This window comes from Salvelinus sp. IW2-2015, linkage group LG20 (assembly GCF_002910315.2).
Source record: "Salvelinus sp. IW2-2015 linkage group LG20, ASM291031v2, whole genome shotgun sequence".
NCBI lineage: Eukaryota > Metazoa > Chordata > Actinopteri > Salmoniformes > Salmonidae > Salvelinus > Salvelinus sp. IW2-2015.
The window spans coordinates 872,743-896,155 of NC_036860.1; the positions used below are offsets into that span (position 1 = coordinate 872,743).

A 23,413-nucleotide genomic window follows, 5' to 3' on the forward strand; every position below is an offset into this window, starting at 1 on the left:
TTCTGCCCACAAATTTTCTATAGGATTGAGGTCAGGGCTTTGTGATGGCCACTCCGATACCTTGACTTTGTTGTTCTTAAGCCATTTTGCCACAACTTTGGAAGTATGCTTGAGGTCATTGTCCATTTGGAAGACTCATTTGCAACCAAGCTTTAACTTCCTGGCTGATGTCTTGAGATGTTGCTTCAATATATCCACATCATTTTCCATCCTCATGATGCCATTTATTTTGTGAAGTGCACCAGTACCTCCTGCAGCAAAGCACTCCACAACATGATGCTGCCACCCCTGTGCTTCACGGTTGGGATGGTGTTCTTCGGCTTGCAAGCATCCCCAGTCTACAAATTTATCCCTGATGTCTTTACACAGCRCTCTGGTCTTGGCCATTGTGGAGAGGTTGGAGTCTGTTTGATTGAGTGTGTGGACAGGTMTCTTTTATACAGGTAACGAGTTCAAACAGGTGCAGTTAATACAGGTAATGAGTGGAGAACAGGAGGGCTTCTTAAAGAAAAACTAACAGGTCTGTGAGAGACGGAATTCTTACTGGTTGGTAGGTGATCAAATACTTATGTCATGCAATAAAATGCAAATTAATTACTTAAAAATCATACAATGTGATTTTCTGGATTTTTGTTTGAGATTCCGTCTCTCACAGTTGAAGTGTACCTATAATAAAAAATTACAGACCTCTACATGCTTTGTAAGTAGGAAAACCCGCAAAATCGGCAGTGTATCAAATACTTGTTCTCCCCACTGTATATGAACTGTAACGCAGTAAAATCTTTGACATTTTTGCATGTTGCGTTTTTATTCCTGTTCAGTGTATTTAATTTTTCAGGTGAAAATCCATCAACAATCATTGCCACAATAGCACATTGATAGTAGTCAGGGACAACTAACATAGCGAAGCAGGGCTGGGCTTGGTTAAAGCCCTGGATGGGAGACCAAAGGGTAACTGTAGACGGAAGGGGTTCTGCCCAGCCTGTTATTTTTTTTCTTCTGATAGTGGATATAACTTTGAAGATCTGACATTTTTTTAAAGGTGTTCTACATATTTTATAKAAGTTTTATCTATGTTGGAATTTGGTTACCATGATAACAAAATCCTGTGGTTGAAATTTCACCCTCAAAACAACAGTTTACATTGATMACTTTTTTCAAATCCAATGTATTTTCCATGTAGATTCCACATCACAACACATTGACAAATTACATTGGAACAACTTTGATTCAACCAGTTTGTGTCCAGTGGGTTGGCTGGGAATGAGAGTCCTTTCTCCCTCACAAAAGAGGAGACATGAGAGTCAGATTAGGATCCTCCAGCTGCAGTAGAGCCTGTTGGCCCAGTGAATCATCTTGACAGACCTGGGAAGCATATGCTGCGTAGACATTGGGTGCCTTGCACTAGATGCATTATAAAGTTAAAATTAGGAAAGCACTAGGTTCTTGGCATGTAGACTAACTAGTCTGATGTTTCATGTGGAGGCCTTCACCTAGCAAAACATCAGTCTGTAGACAACAGGGCAATCCATCACCAACCAGCTGGAAGGACTGCCATTATTTATTTGCCAAGACTTAACTATCAAACACCAGAAAACACATGGCTCTAATATCTCAATACAAAAACATGGTTTTATTTCTAATGGGAGGGAAGCGGTATGCTTTAAGAATTGTTTTAGAATGTTCTGCCCTTGGACAATTGGATAAGGCAGAGATAAGCGATACGTTGGGTGGATACTGAATAATATATAGTAAAATGACTACATTGTCCTCAAATGAGAGTTTGTGTCCAACGCTCAAGGTCACTTCTGTTGGAACCTTGCTATCCAGCTTTCTCTCGTATGTCACGAGTCTTGGAGATATGACAATGTGAGACAACTTGTGCAGATACATGTTGAAACATATAACCACTGGTTCCAGCCCCTCCGCCTTGCCCTCCACTCAACCCCTCAAGACAGCTCACATCCATGACACACCCCTTGTTCATAACAGACCATCTCCTCTTCCTGCCTGCCTACAGTGCAGTGAGAGGAACTGTTCCATTGGTTACTTGGTTCTTCCACCCCTGTGGGTCACCAGCTGTAAATCCTGTACACTGATCTGTTCTCCTGGTTTCAACCATCACATTCTTTTCCATCTCTCTTCAGATTTCACCCCAACTGACCATCATCCCTCCTAGCAAATAAGCTTTCTTATTGGAATGTATTTCTGATCAATGACAAAGTAAAAAAAAAATCACAAAATAAACTGGCCATGTTAACCCATATACACGTAGGATAATAAGGCTAGTCAGAGGTTGGTCTCAGCGCAGTCAGAAACTCTGCCATCATGGTTAATGCGGTGACGGTAGCTCTTTAGAGTCACTTAAAATGAGTTAACAAACCATTTGAGGAGAGAACGGACTCTACTGCAGATCCATTCAAAAACATTCTACTGAAAAACGAATTTCCACACACAGAGAAAAAGTATTTGTCCAGGTGTTATGACATGAGCCCAATGCTGGAACAAAGCAGTGCGGGAAAAAACAGCAGGGTCAATGAGTGACCTGAGGAAGAAAAAACTGGTGTATATCTGAGATCAGAGGCATGGAAGCCCTGGCAGGATCTCACACATGCCCAGAGTAACACTGTTTGAAATACAACTGTGTGAGTGCTACAAGCCTATAAAAGCACTGTGGCCTAAAATACATAATTCATATAATTCAGTTTATCATAGCAAACTAGCATTCATTTAGTGGTCAGCATGTTTACAGTTCAGACTCAAGGAGAAAATCTTCAACCTAAACATCAACAAAACACCTACATTTTCAACCCATGGCTTTTCATCCAGAAGCATTCAGTACTGTTATCTGGTCAAGGTGAGAGGGCCATCTAGTATACATACAAGATAACTACAGTTAGTCAAAGATGGCTTAACAGTTCATTCCATTCAYCACATTTAGGATACAGCAATCAATCATGTGTAGTGCATAAAGTGAATAAAGACAACAGCAGTGAGGAAAGTTTAATTACGAGACGCCTTTATTGTACTTTTTGGAATCCAGTGACACAGACGTGAGACAGAGTCCCGCCCTTCCCTTCTCACTCGTAGCCGGAGGAAGGCCTAAGGGGGAACGTACCGTTATCTCACTTGTATTCTTAAATTAAACAGAGATATAATAGAACGACACACCCAGGTGCATTTCCACAGACCAAACGACATGCATTCAAGGGACTTAGAAACCACAGCGACTCCGGTCACACAGCTCCATCTCAAAGGAAACAAAACGACAAAACAAACTCACTTAAAAAGTCAGCAAAGTCTCCCTATGGTCCACGATCAGTCTGCTAATCAAACCCTGTCCACCTTAAATCACTTCCAGGAGAAAACAACAAGGCAAAAAGACATACAGTCCAGCTATTCATACCAGGATTGCCTGCTTAAATATGTAAGTTTTTTTTTTGTTTTGTTATGTGTTTTTTTATTTATTGATGGTGTATTTTAATTATGGAATACATTTCTCTCACTAAAAATCAGCTCATCTAGGTAAAACTAGGCCCCTCTCCACTGGCTTGTCTCCCTGCTATAGAATCTAGGTAAAATATATAAGTTCCAGTCGAGGGTGTCAGTGGGCCGTTGGTCCTCACAGAACAGGAGTGGTTCAGTTCAGTCCTCCTCACTGCCGCTGGCCGAACCCGCCTGGAACAGAAGGCCGAAGAAAAAACACTTAATCCTTCAACCCAATACAACATAGCTTGTTGATCACCAGCCTAGTCTACTGTAGACGTTTAAGAAAACAATTCTGAAAGTGTTAAAGACAATCCCCCCAAAATACTGCTGCTCTGAGTTACATAAGTTAATCAGTGTTGCCAGTGTTGCTGGCTTCGAAAGGAAGCTTAAATTGACAGTTAAGTAGTGTCTCAATGTATTTGTGCGTGTCTTACCTCCTCCTGTTCCTCCTCGCTGTCGTCGTCGCTCACTACAGGTTTGGCCCGGGAGCCACGGCCCCTCCGGCGCTGGCCCTTCCCTCTGCCCTCCTTCTCCTTCCTCCCCAGCTTAATCTTCACCTTCACTGAACGAGCTGAAAGAGGGAGAAAGAAAGAAGAAGCATGGACACAAATCCATGAGTATACAATTCCTCAAAAGTACAACAAATTATTAAATAGTTTAAAGGGGCAATCCCCGATTGCAACATCTATTTTTGGACTTTTCAATTAATGATTTACACCCATTGATTCTTGAAGAACATAAGTTATAAATGCCTCATGAGCTGAGTTAAATTGTCACATTCCACCAGAACCCACAATATAATCTTGTTTTACTCCTTTGTAAACAATGTAATTGTAAACAAACACTGTACAGCCTCAAAACATGGTTAAAACTATAATTATGCATTCATAGCTCAGTCTATGAATTTGAGAGTGGTTTCAACAGCCCCATCAGTCAGCTATTTACCAAACACTGGTGGGGGGAGGGTGGGATGCGTTGTTGTTTGAACGGCAGATTGCCCTTTTAACAGTGGACTATGATACTAAGTGCATATGTAAATACTGTAACACTCACATTCAGACTCAGAGCCTTCGTCCACCTCCTCCTCTTCTTCCTCACTGTCCTCTCCCTCACTCTCCTCCTCCTTCTCCTTTTCAATCTTCTGCCTGACACTGGTGAAGACTGACTGCAGTACGATGGAGTCCTCATAGATCTAGGGGGTGAGAGACGCCACAGAGAAATATAGAAGATGTCAGCAGCAGGGTAACAGGCTACTGTGACATTTCTTCAGAGTATGAGAGGTTCCATTCAATTCACCATAAAAAGGTTGTGACAAGTCACCTCGGATCTGTAATACATTGGGCTGAAACAGGCCCTCCATATCCCAGCACCCCCACAACGTTGTCTTATCATGCCCAACAACGGTCTGCCCTCCCCTCATTCCCTCCCTGTTGCCAGACACTCACCAGAGAGCCCTCCAGGTTGAAGGTCTGAGCGTTACTACACAGCAGCATCACATCCTTCTCCAGGTCATTCAGGCTGCGGTACTTATGGCCGCGGATCCTCTCCTGGAGGGGAAAAGAGGAGAGGACATCAGAATAGTCATCAGACCAGTAGAGCACAACACAGGACTGAGAAGATCAGGACGAGACAGCTAGATGTGACTTGTCAGTCCCCTAACCTCCCAGAAGGACTATTTTACTGAATGCGATTCCCTAGTCGATTCCCGCGATGTCTAATATTAAAGAAGTCTCGAGGTATTGCTCGCCTGAGGTAGAGTACCTTATGATAAGCTGTAGACCACACTATCTACCAAGAGAGTTCTCATCTATATTAATCGTAGCCGTCTATTTACCACCACAGACCGATGCCGGCACTAAGAACGCAATCAACAAACTCTAAGGCCATAAGCAAACAAGAAAATGCTCATCCAAAAGCGTCGCTTCTAGTGGCAGAGACTTAAATGCAGGCAAACTTAAATCAGTTTTACCAGCATGTCACATCTGCAACCAAAAAAATAAATAATTCTAGACCACCTTTACTCCACATACAGAGATTCATACAAAGCTCTCCCCTGCCTTCCATTTGGCAAATCTGACCATAATTCTATCTTCCTGATTCCTGCTTACAAGTTAAAACTAAAGCAGGAAGTACCAGGGACTCGCTCAATACGGAAGTGGTCAGATGACGCGGATGCTACGCTACAGGACTGTTTGCTAGCACAGAGTGGAATATGTTCCCGGGATTCATCCAATGGCATTAAGGAGTATACAACCTCATTCTTCGGCTTCATCAATAAGTGCATCGACGACGTCCCCCCAACAGTGACCGTACGTACCGATCCCAACCAGAAGCAATGGATTACAGGCAACATCCGCATCGAGCTAAAGGCTAGAGCTGCCGCTTTCAAGGAGCGGGACACTTATCCGGACACTTATAAGAAATCCCGCTATGCCCTCAGACGAACCATCAAACAAGCAAAGTGTCAATACAGCATTAAGATTGAATCCTACTACACCGGCTCTGACGCTCGTCGGATGTGGCAGGGCTTGAAAACTATTACGGACTACAACTTTAAACAGGTCAACATTCACAAAGCCYCGGGGCCAGACGGATTACCAGGATGTGTACTCAAAGCATGCACGGACCATCTGTCAAGTGACTTCACTGACATTTTCAACCTCTCCCTGACCGAGTCTGTAATACATACATGTTTCAAGCAGACCACCATAGTCCCTGTGCCCAAGGAAGCGAAGGTAACCTGCCTAAATGATTACAGCCCCGTAGCACTCACGTCGGTAGCCATGAAGTGCTACCCACCTGAAAAAAAGGAACACCTATGTGAGAATGCTGTTCATTGACTACGGCTCAGTGTTCAACACCTTAGTGCCCACGAAGCTCATCACTAAGCTAAAGACCCTGGGACTAAACACCTCCCTCTGCAACTGGARCCTGGACTTCCTGACGGGCCGCCTCCAGGTGGTAAAGGTAGGCAACAATTTGTCTGCCACGCTGATCCTCAACTCTGGGGCCCCTCAGGGGTGTGTACTTAGTTCCCTCCTGTACTCCCTGTTCACCCACGACTCCAACACCATAATTAAGTTGGCTGACGACAACAGTGGTAGGCCTGATCAACAACGATGAGACAGTCTATAGGGAAGATAGGTCAGAGAACTGGCAGTGTGGTGCCAGGACAACAACCTCTCCCTCAACGTGAGCAAGAGAAAGGAGCTGATCGTGGACTACAGGAAAAGGCGGGCCGAACAGGCCCTCATTAACATCGGGCTGTAGTGGAGCGGGTCGAGAGTTTCAAGTTCCTTGGTGTCCACGTCACCAACGAACTATCATGGTCCAAACACACCAAGACAGTCATGAAGAGGGCACGACAAAACCTATTCCCCCTCAGGAGACTGAAAAGATTTGGCATAGGTCCCCAGATCCTCAAAAAGTTATACAGCTGCACCATCGAGAGCATCCTGACCGGTTGCATCACCGCCTGGTATGGCTACTGCTTGGCATCTGACCCTAAGGCGCTACAGAGGGTAGTGTGTACGGCCCAGTACATCAGTGGGCCAAGCTTCCTGCCATACAGGACCTATATAATAGGCGGTGTCAGAGGAAAGCCCATAAAATTGTCAGAGACAACAGTCACCCAAGTCATAGACTGTTTTCTCTGCTACCACACGGCAAGCGGTACCGGAGCGACAAGTCTAGGGTCAAAAGGCTCCTTAACAGCTTCTACCCCCAAGCCATAAGACTGCTGAACAATTAATCAAATGGCCACCGGACTATTTACATTAACACCCCCCCCTTCCCCTCCATTTGTTTTGTACACTGCTGCTACTCACTATTTATTATCTATGTATAGTTACTTCACCTCTACCTACATGTACAAATTACCTCAACTAACCTGTACCACGCACACTGACTCGGTACRYGRYCCCCCTGTATATAGCCTCATTATTTTATTGTTATTTTTATTACTTTAGTTTATTTGGTAATTATTTTCTTAACTCTTCTTGAACTGCACTGTTGGTTAAGGGCTTGTAAGCAAGCATTTCACGGTAAGGTCTACACTTGTTATATTCGGCGCATGTGACAAATAAAGTTTGATTTGATTTAGTCTTATAACCGATACATTAAAGGGTTAGCGCCATACCTTAATCTTCCTGAAGTCGACAGGCTTGCGGATGAGCTCGTAGTACTCAGGCAGCTCCTTGCGGGATGGCAGCTGGATGAAGACTTCACTCAGCTGGCGCCCATTGCTGCTGTGAAATAGGAGAACAGGGAAACTCCGGGATTAGTCCACCTCAACATGCTCTGCTCTGACCATTACATGACAAAGTAGGTTGTGTTTGTATATGTTGTCATGTGCTGATCTTCACTGAGTTGTCATCCAGACATAGGAGCTCACCAACTCACCCGTCCTTGTACTTGATGACAGTGTCCACCACCTTTTTCATCTTCTTGGTGAGGGATGGGGGGTTAGGGGACAGTTTTTCAGCCGGAGGYCGCCCGCGTTTCTTGGCCTTCTTGACCTCCTCYTCCTTGTCACGGCTGCGACCACCYCCACCACCGCTGGAGCTGGGRGTGGCRGGGCCGGGCATGTCGTCACGGTCTCGCTTGCGCTTCCGGGTCGTCTTCTTGTGACGCACCTCCTCCTCGAGGTCCTCCAGATTACCGTCCTCTATGGCCTGTTGGAGGGGGAACCACACATCAGCATTGCAGGGCATAGACGATAGAGGACGGTAATCTCAGTTATAGGACTTTCAATTATTAGCTAAAATCTTTTTCAACTACAACAGTTGGATAGCTGACCTTGAGCCACTGCTTCTCTGTGAGTGAGTCGCTGTAGTCCACCTCCTTGCGCTGGCGAGAGCCGCGACCAAATATCTTCTCCTCCTCCTCRTCACAGGTGAGCCTCTCCACCTCGGCATCATCCTTTAMGATCCAGGTGGGCAGCTCGTCATCCTCCATCAGACGGGGCTTTCTCTTGGGGTTGCGGGCGTCCTCACGGCGCCGGTCCAGGTCCATACGCTGGAGGGGAGGTACAGTGTAAGAAAAGAGGAAAAAAACAGTTGAAGAATGGTAGATTTCCATCGTAAGTCTATGTATCGGTCATTTTATCAGACTTGAGGTTGTGTCAAAGCCTCCAACAGGGCAGTCTTCAGTCTAGAGACTGACAGTGAAGCCTCCAGTTGCCTCAAGCAAGACTCAGACTACATTACTGTAAATCTTGAAGAATTATGGGACTGACCATGAACTGGTCAAACTCCTCCTCGCTCCTGGCAATCATCTGGTTGACAGTCTCATCATCAGGCACCTCGTCCTCCTCCTGTAGACAATAGAAAGGGTGAGCACAGGGCTGTTAGTGGTGCCTCAGTCTCTGAACTAGAATTCTTGAATGCTTATCAGTTATGTTAGTATCATATAAAGTGCATTGTAACATGTAGCGCGTGATGTATTGGAGTGAATATCCTACAATACGTGTGATGCATACGTCTACCAGAAAACCACTGCTCCTACTAACTGTATAGATAGTAGCCGTCCTAGCTGGAAGTCTGTTCTATGTTATTGAAAAAGAGCTTCATTAAATAAATAAATAAAATAAAAAATTTAAGAAAGCAGGAAGAGGAGAAGAGGAAACCAAACCTAAAAAAAGGAACAGCCCCTAAATTCAGAAGGTAGAGAAAAAAAAGTAAAGAAAGGTTAAATGGTAGGGAGGCGTGTGGGTGGACGTGATCACACCCACCAACGCCCCCCCAGCGCGCCAGCCCCCTGGGGCCCCGACCTCGTCCTGTTCCTCATGCTCCAGGATGGCCTGCAGGAAGGCACGGCGCTCATGACTCGACGACTTCTGGTCGAACATGCCGGCCTGGATGACCTTCTGGTCCACATTCAGCTTGTACTTGGCCGCCGCCAGGATCTTCTCCTCCACACTTTGAACGGTGCAGAGACGCAACACACGCACCTCGTTCCGCTGCCCGATACGGTGGGCTCTGTCCTGGGCCTGCAGGTCCTGTACAGGGGAGGGAGAGAGAAAGAGAGTGGTGAGTGATCAGAGTTAGGGGAAGGGTCGGAGTTGGCTATGTTACCTCACAAAATCACCTCAATAGCCACTAATCCCAGCTGTTTTCTAAATATATATCAATAACTCCAGTGAGATTCCTAGATCATAACACTACAGTAGAGGGTAATGAGCTGAACCTGATGTGGGTTCCAGTCGGAGTCAAAGATGACCACAGTGTCAGCAGACTGAAGGTTGAGGCCCAGCCCGCCGGCCCTGGTGCTGAGCAGGAACACAAAGTACTGAGAGGCGGGGTCATTGAAGGTCTTCAAAAGCATCCCACGATCCTCAGCCTTAGTGGTTCCTATGGAGACAAAGACCAATGGTGTTAGTTACCAGTTTCCACAGGACAACAGCAGGAGGGATATGCAAATAACATGAGCTCAGCTTGTGATCGTACATCAGCCTCCCCACARCACAATGTTGAGCCATTGTGTTCCAGTAAACTGCATACTGTAAGTACAAAACAAATCCTACACATAGTACTGTATTTCTCATAGTACAAAATAGTTCTGGAATTTGTCTTGAATTAATTTTCCCAGCACCAGACTAAATAACGTTCCTATCCCGCCTCTCACCGTCCAGACGCAGGTACTTAAAGTTGCGCCAGCCAAAGTAGTCCTCCATGATGGTCATGGTGGAAGTCATCTGACAGAAGAGCAGGACCTTGTGGTTGGTGACCATCAGCTTGGGCAGGATACGGTCTAGCAGCTCAAACTTCCCAGCTGCGCGGTACAGGTCAGGTCTGGAGGGAGCAGGGGACGAGAACAGAGGGGTGGATGAGGGAACGCACCACACATAGTAAGATCAACCACAAGACCATGAAGCGTCAACATGCAACGTCAGCAGAAGATTTGCTTACCCAGACACTACACCTCCAGTGAATCCCAAATGCTCAGAGAAGGACTCCTGTGAACAGACGAGTCACAACTATTCGGTTAAAATGAGAAGCTTTAACCACAATCTTACACTTCAGTCAACATCTCTTCTCAATTCATGGAAGAGTTGAGGTAGGCCCTTGCACTGTACCTCGATCTGCTGGAACATGTAGGGATGGTTACAGATCTTCCTCAGCTGCATGATGGTGTTCATCAGGGTCTTGGTGCCTCCTTTACCCTGAAACACAACACTCTGCCACTTAGTCATCCTGTAGTACCCATCTAAACAGCCCAGTATAACTGACCCCCAGTCAGTTGTTAGGGGGTGTATGGAGAGCAGTGAGCGGGTTCTCTACTCCTCCTTACCTTCTTGTCTTTCTCAGAGCCGTCGGTGAGCAGCACACCCTTAGCCTGCATGTGTCTGTACAGCACTCTCTGCAGGGCCGACATGTCACACTTGATCACATACTCCACCTGGGGCACACACACACACACACACACACACACACACACACACACACACACACACACGGAGAGAACAGGTTAAAACATTGCATTGATTGGACAGATATGAGTTTAAAGTACTGAAAAAAATCAATTGATTGATCTTTATTGTCCTTGGAGACTGAAAGCCAAGTGATTGACAGGAGTCAGACCTTCTCAGGCAGCTGGGACTCCACTTCCTTTTTCAGTCTGCGCAGCAGGAAGGGGCGMAGCACTTTGTGCAAACGACGGATAATCAGGATGGTCTCTTCCTCGTTCAGATCCACCTAGGMTCGAGAGAGAGCGGGGTATGAGTCCAGCCATGATGACCCCAATGTCTCCAAAACACCCCRCTCCACAGCCCTGACTAACTCACCTTCTCTCCGGTCATGGCGAAGGGGGCGTTGAACCACTGCTCGAAGGTTGTGCAGGACTTGAAGATGGTCGGCAGCAGGAAGTTGAGCAGGGCCCAAAGCTCCGGCAGCTTGTTCTGCAGCGGGGTGCCGGTCAGCAGCAGACGCCGCGGGGCCAGGTAGTGGGTGTTCAGAACCACAGTCAGCTTACAGTGGTGGTTTTTCATACGGTGGCCCTCGTCCACTATCATGTACTTCCATCGCAGCTGAGAGGGAAAGAGTACAGTGGCGTGAGAAGTTGAAATGGAAGTTTCCATAGGTTTTACCTGTCTGACTAGGGACATTTCTAAGGCGGTGTAATATTTGCACAGGGTGATTTGAAGAGGTGGGTCCCTACCTTAGCCAGCACTTGCTTGTCTTTGATGATGTACTCGTAGGTGGTGAGCAGTACGTTGAACTTGCCGCTGCGCAGGATGGGGAGGAATGCCCGGCGAGCTTGTGGMGAGCCCTGGACAMAGACATAGTAGAACACACATCAARTTTACATCTACAGAACACTATAATCAAAGGATATTCACATGTACATGCGGACCACCTACTACGCAATTGTCAAACTTCACCCTGGAAGAAGCGTTGAAAGGGGCTACTCACTTTGTAAGAGACTTTCACCACAGATGGAGCCCACTTATCAAACTCATACACCCAGTTGGACAGAGTTCTGAAAACAAAGACGGGAGATAAATTGATAAACTTACACTTGCTCTGTCCACCTCAAGTAGCACTGACATAACACAAGGTAAAAATATCTATGACCGTGGAAAATACCCATAACAGCCCTTCTGGGCTTGTATCTGTATAATTACAGGAGAACATCTCGATTGAAACAGAAATAGTGCATCAGTTCCGGTCCATGAAGGAGCTGAGTACCAACTAGAGGAAAGGAGAGGCAGAGGGACTCACGAGAGGGGCACGATGATYAGGAAGGGGCCGTTGATGCGCTTGTGCTCCATGAGGTAGGTGATGAGGCCGATGGTCTGGATGGTCTTGCCCAGACCCATCTCATCAGCCAGGATCCCATTCAGGTTGTTGTTGTACAGAGACACCAGCCACTCCAAGCCCTTGATCTTAGATGTGAGGGGGACACAAACCAGTCATTCTACTGTCTCACAAGGTCATCAGGTGTGCGTCATCTCTTCTTTTTTGACACGTTACTTCTTGTAAGCATTGTGAAAGGTAATGAAACACATGGGTAGACTGTGCACCTGGTAATGTTTGAGCTGCCCGTTGACCAGCAGTGTGGACTGTTTGTCCACCGTCTCAGTGACGGCGTGGGCCACAGCGTAGTAAGACTGCAGACCTCGGGCGAACGCCGCCTCGGCACTGTTATACTCATCATCCACATCCTGCTTGGCTCCCTCGATGATGTAGCGGACGTCGACCTCAGACACGTCCTCTGTGTCGGGGTCTGGGATCTTCTTTTTCTCCTCAGTGGGAGCCTGGGAGGGCTGGGGCTCCTCCTCTTCCTCCTGAGGGGTGCGGAGCAAGAGGATGGACTCAGATACAGATGCCACACAGCCTGGCTCAAATTGTCTCAGCCAAGGTCAAGTCGAAAGACATGTTATCGAATCGGAATAAAATATTCTTTATGGAAACTAGAACACGGCTTGTCCCATGAACTGGTCAGGATTAAGATTAATCTGGAAAAGATCTCTGTTCCAGTAAAGATATTTACAGCACAATATGTTTTGATTTACATTAATATAAGCTTTATAGTACACAATGCAGAGAAAAGGTTACATTAGTTTGGGCTTGGCAATGGCCCAGTTTCTGATAGCCCAAGGCGAGAGTGGTACGCCTCTGAACAGACTCCACACGCAAGGTCTCATCCACGGCGGTCTGCGTACATTTATTTAAAGGTGACTTGAGGTTTACGATATACATTTATTAGAGGGGAAAGTGGGGGGTAAGGAGAGAGCATTGCGGTCTCTGTAAGGTACATACCTCCTCTTCCTCTGAGCCACTGTCCTCGCTGTCTGAACGAGGAGCCACTTCATACCTGCAGGAGAAAAGTTAAAATGATTAGTTGTGATGCCTGATGTCATTGTTTTGAGATGACAGTGTTTATGTACTTATGGCTAAGCAACAGTGTGAAAGGCATTTAGAATTGTACAATGTTCATRCTTTCCAAAMGAAAATGGTATTTCACATTCCTCAGGCTCTCGTGTCGTCATTATTCTCACAGTCGGGTAAACATGCGTGTCTCCTAGCAAGCTCTGTTTAACTGACCCAGGGTTCATCTCCAGCCAGGTGTCCAGCTGGCCAGCCCGGGGCGCGTCTAGCCCCGTCAGGATCTTCCCACTGTCTACATGGATCACCTTCACAGGCAGGTCACTCATCTGACTGGTCTCATCCAGAGGCTGAGAGTGGAAGAGGGAGTGAGTGAGAAATTGACTGGAAACTGTGTGATATTACTTGTCAATATGATAATTTCATGGTAAATTAAACAAGTATTCCTGTGGCCTTGTGAAAAACAGGGAGCCTGGAAACAATGCTACTTTTCAGTTTCTTATCAACACCTCATGAGGCAAATGYCCTATTACCAGACATGAAAAGGTCCTATTAGTTAAAATGTTGAGTGACGGGGCTTACATTCGTTCATTATATTGTTCTTCATGAACTGATGGCAGAGAAGARGACTTTGTAAAAAATCTTGGGGGGGAATTATTGTCTGGATTTTATCAGACCAAATCTTTCACTGGGATCTGAAACTCACCTCTCCGTCGGGTCCCAGGGCAGGAGGCTGGCCCTCCCCACTCTCTGGCTTCTAGGGAACATGAACATCAATTTCTCATATTGCAATGACAGGCTCAACAACGGAAACACGGGGGGCTGCATATCGCAGTAAAACAAGGTAACACAATACAACAAATGGAACTTCAGAAAGATGCACTTTCAACATTTGTCCTTGGCCTCATTCTTCACCTTCTTCTTCTTCTTCTTCTTTTTCTTCTTCTTCTTCTTGTCCTTGAGGGCCTGATCAGCCTTGTGGGCTCTGACCAGATCGGTGAGGTTGGCCACGTACTCGTCTGTCTGCTGCAGCAGGTAGGCCAGACGCTTGTCTTTCTTCTGGTCAATGAGCTTACGGTAGCCCTCCTCATCTTCAGCCTAGGGAAGGACACACACATTGACGAAAGGTGTTAGAGGCATTGGGTGTGAGAGTAGATCTATGGCTATTTAATAGTGAGTGTGTAAACGAGCACGCAGCTGTGTGGTCACTCACCATCAGCCTACTCATTCTCTCCTTCTCAATGCGCTCGTTCTCCTTCTTCTGCTCGCGCTCAGTGTTGGCGTGGTASGTGGCCACAGCTTTGGTGGCCTTCTGGAGCTTGGCTGTGATGGAGCGGTGGTACTCCTTGAAGTCTTTAGCATGCTGCAGGATGCTGTTAAGGTATTCCTATACAAAAACCTCAGAATATTAGTGTCTATACAATACAACGCAAAGCACTGGAGGTCTTACAAGAATGTGAGGATCACCTGACATCTAGATTGTGAACTTCAGTCCCGACCCCTCTGTGTACCGCGCCGGTTCTGCCCCGACCCTCTGTGTACCCGCCGGTTCTGCCCCGACCCCTCTGTGTACCCGCGCGGTTCTGCCCGACCCCTCTGTGTACCCGCCGGTTCTGCCCCGACCCTCTGTGTACCCGCCGTGTCTGCCCCGACCCCTCTGTGTACCCGCCGGTTCTGCCCCGACCCTCTGTGTACCCGCCGGTTCTCCCGACCCCTCTGTGTACCGCCGGTTCTGCCCCGACCCCTCTGTGTACCTGCCGGTTCTGCCCGACCCCTCTGTGTACCTGCCGGTTCTGCCCGACCCCTCTGTGTACCTGCCGTTCTGCCCCGACCATCTGTGTACCTGCCGGTTCTGTCCCGACCCCTCTGTGTACTGCCGGTTCTGTCCCGACCCCTCTGTGTACCTGCCGGTTCTGTCCCGACCCCTCTGTGTACCTGGTGTTTCTGGCGTCGTTTACGCTCCTGTTCAATCTTTTGTTGCTTCTCCAGTTTCTCTGTGATGCGGGCCTCGCGGAGGGACTGGCGRTTGCTGCGCTTGTAGGCCTTAGCGTTGAGGGCCGTCTCCAGGGCCGTGTCACGACGCATACASACCACTACCTCCTGACGCAGCTGTCTCTGGAAATTTAGCAGCCTCAGGGCCTTGAGCTCGATGTTGGCTTTGGTGCGCAGGTCTCCGGCCAGAGACCCTGGTAGATGCTCCAGCTCCTGGATACGGTGGGTGATACGAGCCTGCAGCCTGTACTCTCTCTCCTGGAGGATCTCCACTGGGTCCAGACCACGGGGCTTCTGGATGGGCGTGATGCGGTTCTGTTTCTGGTGCAGCACCATAGGTGGGGGCTGGGGGGGCTGCCCAGGGGACTGGGTCTGGGGGGGCATGACCGGGGAAGCAGCAGGGGGCACGGAGGGTGGAGCAGGGGAGGGTCTGCCAGTGGGCTGAGGGGGAATCAGCTTCTGGGGGGCACTGGATGGAGTAGCAGCATTCACCATGGGCCCTAGAACATACGGCATTGAAAGAGTTATTAGTTCTACCATCCCACAGAGTGTTTTGGTGCAATGATTATGTGTTCAATATGTGTGTATTACTTGTTTAATTTTTATTTAACTAGGCAAGTCAGTTAAGAACAAATTCTTATTTACAATGACGGCCTACCCTTGTGATAGGTCTGGTGAAATTATCAYCACAGGAAAGAGAAGAACATGGACTAAAAACACTACAGACTAGTGCCCTCTCACACACAGGTGAATCACTGCCCAGGGGTCAAGCTGAGGCTCACCTTCGGGCCATTGTTTAGGGGGTCCATTGGTGGGCTGTCCCTGCATACCAGGGGGAACACCTGAGGGTCCTGGAGGAGGCATGTTTGGGCCTACCATTCCTGCAAGATGACATTYSKTATGATCAGACACTACCTGGGCATTCATGCCTACTGAAGTCTAGTTAACGTAGAAAATGGTGCCTGAGCCGAGAGCACGTGTTTAAGTTTCACCACCAGGTGTCCCTGTTCAGCATTCAAAGTATTTATTTTATTTGTTTGAGACAGACAGCATTTGTGTGTCATTCATAAGGTTGCAGAACTCATTGACAGACTGTGTAGCATAAACTTGTACATTCCCCCCTCACCAAGTTGTCTGTTGTAGTTTGCTGGTGGATGTCCAGGCCCCGCCCCAGGCCCAGAGGAAGGCGGCATGTTGGGCATCCCTGGCTGCTGCTGCATCCCTGGCATGGGCCTCTTGCCCTGCACAGCCATCTGCAGGTGGTCTGGCAGGGGCTGGCTGCGAGCCAGCATCTTGTAGGCCATGATCTGGGCCCTGAGCTGGTGCAGCTGGTTTTGGTTGAAGGGGGTGGGTCCACCCGGCCCAACCCCGCCTGGCCCAGAACTACCACTCGGACCTGGGACCCCAACGCGGTTCTGCTGGCCCATGGACTGGGGGTCACCGCTCTCCATGGGGACACCTGGGCCAGAGGGCATCATGGGGCCGGGGGGAGGGCCGTTGGCTGGCACAGGGCTGGGAGAGTGCTCAGAACCCCCCAGTGGAGAGGGGTAGCCTGGGGAGGAGACAACAGCACAGGTGAGAAAAGTCATCTTCCCTGGGAATGGTAGGGCATGACTGTCCCTTTAACAGTAAGAAACTGATTTGAATGACCATTAAAATGGCTAGATACATTGAAAATGGTGGCGAAATGGATGCTAACAGACCAGAAGAAATGTTAACCATATCCAGACTGGTATTATGATTATGAGCTGGACTGTCTAAACAAACACTTTACAAATCAGTCTCTAACAGACATGCACACATTACAGCTGAGCCTCGCCCTCTGTCACACCAGTCAATACAGGATAGAAGAGTGAACAGAAAAACACCCTCTCCTGTGTTACAGTATTTCAACAGCCCCTCGGTCTCCCTGTCCCTCTCTCCTTGGTGACTGAGTAGTTTTGTAGCAGACAGCTYCCACRGTCATRGTCTGAAAGGGGAAGCCTCATGCCCCGCCCCTCCACTGAGCGTCTGCTGCTCACGCTACCCAACAAAACGACAGAAGTGAAAGAGGAGAAACTAGCTGGRTGAGTTCACAGTACAAGTGCACACAAGTCTACACGAGTTAGCATTCTCTTTTCAGCTAATCAGCTTTAAAAACAATTGTGCTTAACTCTAAAATCATAAGCACCATATTTAGATCATATGGAAAGCTAATAAGTTAACCTTTTGTGTAAAGCTCCTTCAATAACAGAGTCAATGTTTCCTCTATCCAATCTAATCATTACCCCATGGTATGGTACCTTGGGAATGTTGATCCATGGGGCTAGGAGGGGGTCCCATTCCAATGTGGCCTCCACCTGGTCTCATGCCCATGCTCTTCATTGGTCCATAGCGAGGGTCATCAGACATGCCCTTCTCKTGCATGCCTTCCATAGGCTGGGAGAAGACAATACACATTAATACATTGACATAAGKATGTCCTACTTAGATAGCACATACATTTCTTAGGTACAGTAATGGAAGAATAGATTCATGCAAAAAGAGTATAATGAAATGGTACTGCAGACCATAGCAGACATTTTACATACATTACAGTTATGCCCATTTTCTGTCTTACTTTGTGCATCTGATGCATATTCTCCTGAGGATATCCTGAGGGCCCCTGTTGTGGGTGGGAGTGTCCAGAGGCTGGGGGACCTGGGCTGGGTCCCATCATGCTATGAGCAGAGCCCGGGGAAGGGCTGGGGCCCATCATTGCTCCTGGAGAAGGCCCCGGTCCTGGGGAGGGGCCCGGCCGAGGCGTCCCTCCCATGGGGGGGTCTGGGGTGGACATCTCTCAGCCGAGTCTGAGAATTTGACAGCACCAAGCTCCACTCTGCAGAGAGGACAAATTACAAATGATACTGAGCAAATTGTTGTTGACAATTTCGCAATATTTGTTTGCGTTAGTTGGCTGTACCTGCACCAAATCTCCAGTGGTTTTCCTTCATAGCTTGTTTTCCATTATCTTTTTAAATAGGGAGGCTTTTTTGTTGCAATTTTATTTCCATGATGGATCAAAAAACATGTTTTCTCGTGACTCCTGTCCCTCTGCAGCAGACATATGGTATTATAATTGGATTTTAAGGCACGTATGAATATCCTGRGTAATATAATATTTGTGTCATTATCACAAATCAACTGCATTATACTTAAATACTTCAACGTCAACGAGTAAAATGGCTCTTTGGCTAGCTTTTGCTACAGCATTTATCAATGAGCGTTAGGATTCTAGCTAACAATTGATGCATCCAAAATAGTTATTTTGCAAAGACAACGAAATATAATCTCAGCGACTTTTCAAGCAAGAATCAAAACATCATTGTAAGCGTATGAAAACGTAAATCTTGGCTGTTGAATGGGCGCAGATGGCAACAGATTCTTACTGCAGCCAAGAGTCACGCGCATCTGTGTGTAACGCTAGTGCTTCATGTACTGTAAAAYGGTCTATAGAATCATGAGAATCACAATAAATATTCTATCGGCACCTAAGTATCGTAATATTGTATCGTGAGGTCCCTGGCAATTCCCAGCCCTGGTGCGTACCAGATGATCTCTATGTAGCCATCATCCACAAATGGACTTTGTGTTCTCTGAGCTTTGGGTTCTCGGGTGTGCCCAAATGACCCAAAATACACCAGTTGGTCTGAATAACAAGATCCAATTCCCAAGATAGCCTTTTTGTAGTCATTTGAGTATGTTTTGTGTTAATATGCACACCTGGCACAAATATACACAAGTAGGATTAGGGGAAAAAAGTAGAAAATAAGACACCAGACTGATAGAACCTGAAAGCACAGTTCACACATCTCCTGAGTTAGTTTATTTATTTTCTGCTTCAGTCACAAGGTGGCTCATTTTGTCAAGATAATTAGCCCAAGCATTCTCAACTTAAGACAAAAGTGTGCGTGTAGGCAACAACACATCCGCCACACTGACTCTCAACATGGGCCCCCCCCAGGGGTGCGTGCTTAGTCCCCTCCTGTACTCCCTGTTCAGCCACGACTGCATGGCCGAACACAACTCCATTAAAGAATATGGTCCACTCCACACACCAACACAGTCCCGAAGGCACGACAATGCCTCTTCCCCCACAGGACGCTGAAAAGATTTGGCAAGGGCCCTCAGATCCTCAAAAAGTTATACTGCTGCACCATTGAGAGCATCTTGACTGGCTGCATCATCGCTTGGCATCCAAATGCAAGGCACTAAATAGGGTAGTGTGTAAGGCACAGTACATCACAGGGGCCGACATCCCTGAATTCCATGACCTCTATGCCAGGCAGGGTCAGAGGAAGGCCCTAGAAATGGTCAGACTCCAGCTACCCAAGTCATAGACTGTTCTTTCTGCTACTGCATGGGAAGTGGTACCAACATGCCAAGTTTGGAACCAACAGGACCCTTAACAGGTTCTACCCCCAAGCCATAAGACTGCTAAATAGTTAACCAAATAGCTACACAGACTGTCTGCATTGACCCCCTTCAGCACTAACTCCGACTCATCATATACACTGCTGCTACTTATTATTTATCCTGTTGCCTAGTCACTTTACCCCTACTTATTTGTACATAGCTATCTACCTCAATTCCCCCGTACCCCTGCACATTGACTCGGTAGGGGTACCTCGTGTATATAGCCATGTTATCGTTACTCATTGTGTATTTTGGCTATTCGTCATATTATTTTTTATATTTTTCCTCCACATTGTTGGGAAGTTAGTCTACACCTGTTCGTTATGAAGCACTTGATTTGTTGAAAGACACCTACCTAAAGACCTCTTGATGATTACAGGAAGTGCCCCGCCTTTGATAATACAACCTATATCATAAATAAATTATAAATGGTATACTTTTATTAATAATTGCTTTACTGGAATATAATAATTGCACATAGATTGTTGGACAGAAATATGCTCCAATGACAAAAAAATGTTCTTCCAGTGTGTGGCGATAGACAGAATGAGGGGAGTTCTTGCTTGGAAACCTTACACTCAGACGAGGTGATTCGGATGATGCTGCCCAGCAGCAGCTGCATGCATAAGAAGAACCCCCATACACTCCCGACAGAATAAACAACATAAAAGGTAAACAGCAACCATGATGTGTGGGTAAAGTTGTCGACATCATGACATTCATGTTAGTGAGACGAATAACGTTATAGCTAGCTATTTAAACGATTGAGAGTGGAATCTATTGTCGTTCCTCCTCACTAGATATTGTTATGTTAACAGTTATGTCCAAGGAGTGATGCATTCTCTTTGGTGAGACAGTAGTAGCTTGATACTGTAAACCCTGCTACCGGCGACTTGACTTAAGCTAGCTAGCTTTAGTAAAACACGGATATTTAGCTAACTAGTGGGACATAGTTGCCGGTTGCAGTTGGTAATCGTAACAATTGAATTACGGTAGCTAGCTAATTAATTAAAGACTTCGTTAACTACTTGCTAAATATTTAGTTATAGAAGCTAACTAACCAACGTTATAAAAAAACAGTTAACGGATGCTAAGCTAATGTGGTGTACGGTGTAGTTAGCATAGCTTGACTTGGCTAGAAAGCTAGCTATGTATAGTAACTCAGTTCCGTTTACAACACAGGTTAGAAACAATTCACTCATGTGATGTGCTAACAAATATTATTTTCTAGCTACACAATAAATGTGTATAAAATGAAAACTAAAAAAAACTAAGAAACACTGCCAGACAGTTGGCTAACGTTAGCTGGTATAGTCTCTACTAGCCGAACATGCTGTCGTAACAAAATGTATGGTGAGAATTGGGTTATTTTGCTGACTTTGGAGATACAGCAAGAGAGTAAAAGTTAAATAATAATTTCAGTTGATTGATCCAACCTGCAGCCCGTACCCCCGCTCTAGCTAGACTGTTACATTTACAAAAAACACAATTCATTAATTTCACTCTGCCGCCAGTCTGCATTGCAGACAAGACTAATAAATGTTCGTCTAGAGGCTAACGTTCCTTCCAACGATAAACAAAAGAAAGAAACTGAAATTACGTATCAATAATCTGTTTAAGGATACCATCGACGAAGTCTTAAAAATACAACTTTTGAATCTGACTTACATTGAAATCACCCTTCGCCGATAGGTCCCTTCGATTTCCAACGCTAGCCAGAAACAAAGAGCGACCTAGCCTGTTAGCATTTTTTCTCTCACCACCCCCAATTCTCGTCTGATTGTATCGCCAAGGAACGGCCTTCACTACAGCAACCGTGATACAAGAGCGCCCCCCCCCTACACGTTCATCCCCATGAACGACTGGAAAATCAACGCATGCCCAGTCTAGGCCCCATTGCAGAGAAGAATGCGGACGAAGTATGTCGACGTGGGGGATGGGTGTACAAGTTTTTACATGTAAAATAAGATAATGAGGGATCCTTGTTGATAGTAGTCATTGACAGTAACAATGAAATCAATTGAGCTCCGTTTACATACATTTTTCTGCCTGAATAAAATGTGCAATGTCTAAAAAGCATTTGCCGATATCCACACTAGCTTTTTTTATTTAACTAGGCAAGTCAGTTAGAACAAATTCTTATTTACAATGACGGCCAAACCCGGACGACACTGGGCCTATTGTGCCACCCTATGGGACTCCCAATCACAGCCAGTTGTGATACAGCCTGGATTTGAACAAGGGTGTCTGTAGTGACGCCTCTAGCACTGAGATGTAGTGCCTTAGACCGCTGCGCCACTCGGGCTCGCCACTCAGTAGATGGCGTAGTATAGGCCTGGTCCTTCAGCAAATGACTTGTGCGAGAATGATACTATAAAGACACAGAAGAGCCTTGTCTAGAATAACCCCAGAGCTGCAAAATAGAAAGTAAACATGATTTAGGCTAGGCTTATTCCACTATCTAAATATGTGTGTTATTTAACGGACATATAATTGCATAATTTATTTTTATAGCCACATGGGGCTACTGTAGTGATCATGTAACCTAATGAATCACACCTTTTCCAGTATTTGGGAGCACGGACTGTAGGCCTTATATTAGGCATTTTGACTGTTGTATTTGTGAATTCCAACCTGTATGTAGGCTTGTTATAGCCATTTGCATTGCACAACCCCATCACACAGAGGCTATATCCATATCAAGTAACGAGACAAAACAAAATATTAAGTGTTGGCTATTAAGTGTTGTCTTGAGCGGAATAGCCAAGGGGTCCCAAATGGTCAAGACTATCTATAGCCTATTCTTACTGCCAGATCTGTTTTCTCTATCAGCCACTGCATTTGCTTCTTCAACTATTTTGTTTAAAATGTATTCAGAGGCTATATTTAGAGGCCTGTGAGCTAGGGTCTCTTTTTAAAGGAGGCCTATAATAAAAACAGTAATAAAACACAAATAGAATCCTACAATTATTCCGCAAGACACCAGTACCAAAATTATAGCCTACATTGCAATGCCTACAAGTTGATGGCCCATTGTTTTATTTGGATAGGCCTAAATTAAACATTGAATTATTAAAATGATAGGCAACTTGAGAATTTAGATACTTTTGAATACACACATGGATTTCAATAAACAAACAGATAAGACTGTTCTATTCTCTTTGATTTAGTTCCTATTGCAACTCAGATCATAGAATGGATGACATACTGACTGACTGGCTGAACTGAATGAAGGATGAATTAAATGTTGAAATATGTTGGAATGAGTTGCACACATCGTGCATGCTCTGTACTTTATTTGGCTAGTAGGCAAATAGGCCTAGATTAGGGTATAATGACTATGGCTGCATGCCTCCAGAAGGGCATCTTCTGAGGCTGAGGGGTGCTTTTCCAAAGGCGCATAGTGCTGTGGTATTGCATGGAGATCACAAGCTCTTCAACTGGGCAGCYGTTTCACAATGGAGGGAATAGCCTACACGGAGACTACTTAAGACCACTGCAACAGAGTTATTGTAAAGTGTGGGAATAAGATCAAACATCTATATTTCATTATTCCTGGTATATACTACTGGTTATGATTGCAGACAGAGAATGGGATGGTGCAGTACTAATTAGTCATATGTTGATAAGGTGCGTGCATGGGGATGTCCACGTCACCCAGAGATATGCCC

The 23,413-nt window shown here is 46.1% G+C and overlaps 1 protein-coding gene across 4 annotated transcripts; it reads right to left on the minus strand.

The window, feature by feature from the left end:
- Nucleotides 1–2,997: 2,997 nt before the first annotated feature.
- smarca4a (SWI/SNF related BAF chromatin remodeling complex subunit ATPase 4a) lies at nucleotides 2,998–21,609 on the minus strand. 4 transcript variants are annotated; one of them, XM_024013083.3, is made up of 31 exons: nucleotides 21,411–21,609; nucleotides 17,908–18,165; nucleotides 17,591–17,726; nucleotides 16,435–16,860; nucleotides 16,091–16,189; nucleotides 15,252–15,808; nucleotides 14,530–14,703; nucleotides 14,232–14,414; nucleotides 14,023–14,070; nucleotides 13,536–13,666; nucleotides 13,251–13,305; nucleotides 12,512–12,775; nucleotides 12,210–12,373; nucleotides 11,901–11,967; nucleotides 11,647–11,757; nucleotides 11,273–11,515; nucleotides 11,070–11,183; nucleotides 10,780–10,887; nucleotides 10,565–10,651; nucleotides 10,398–10,444; nucleotides 10,114–10,280; nucleotides 9,676–9,839; nucleotides 9,221–9,487; nucleotides 8,726–8,803; nucleotides 8,287–8,505; nucleotides 7,891–8,162; nucleotides 7,628–7,733; nucleotides 4,935–5,036; nucleotides 4,543–4,681; nucleotides 3,924–4,060; nucleotides 2,998–3,678 (listed from the first exon to the last, which is right to left on the minus strand). In XM_024013083.3, exons 2-31 carry the CDS (start codon nucleotides 18,121–18,123, stop codon nucleotides 3,646–3,648), a joined length of 4,914 nt encoding a protein of 1,637 aa, XP_023868851.1. In that variant the 5' UTR covers nucleotides 18,124–18,165; nucleotides 21,411–21,609; the 3' UTR covers nucleotides 2,998–3,645. The 4 variants fall into 4 exon arrangements, with proteins under 4 accessions (XP_023868851.1, XP_023868848.1, XP_023868849.1 ...); XM_024013080.3 differs by having other exon boundaries at nucleotides 7,628–7,736; XM_024013081.3 differs by having other exon boundaries at nucleotides 14,023–14,073.
- Nucleotides 21,610–23,413: the final 1,804 nt, after the last annotated feature.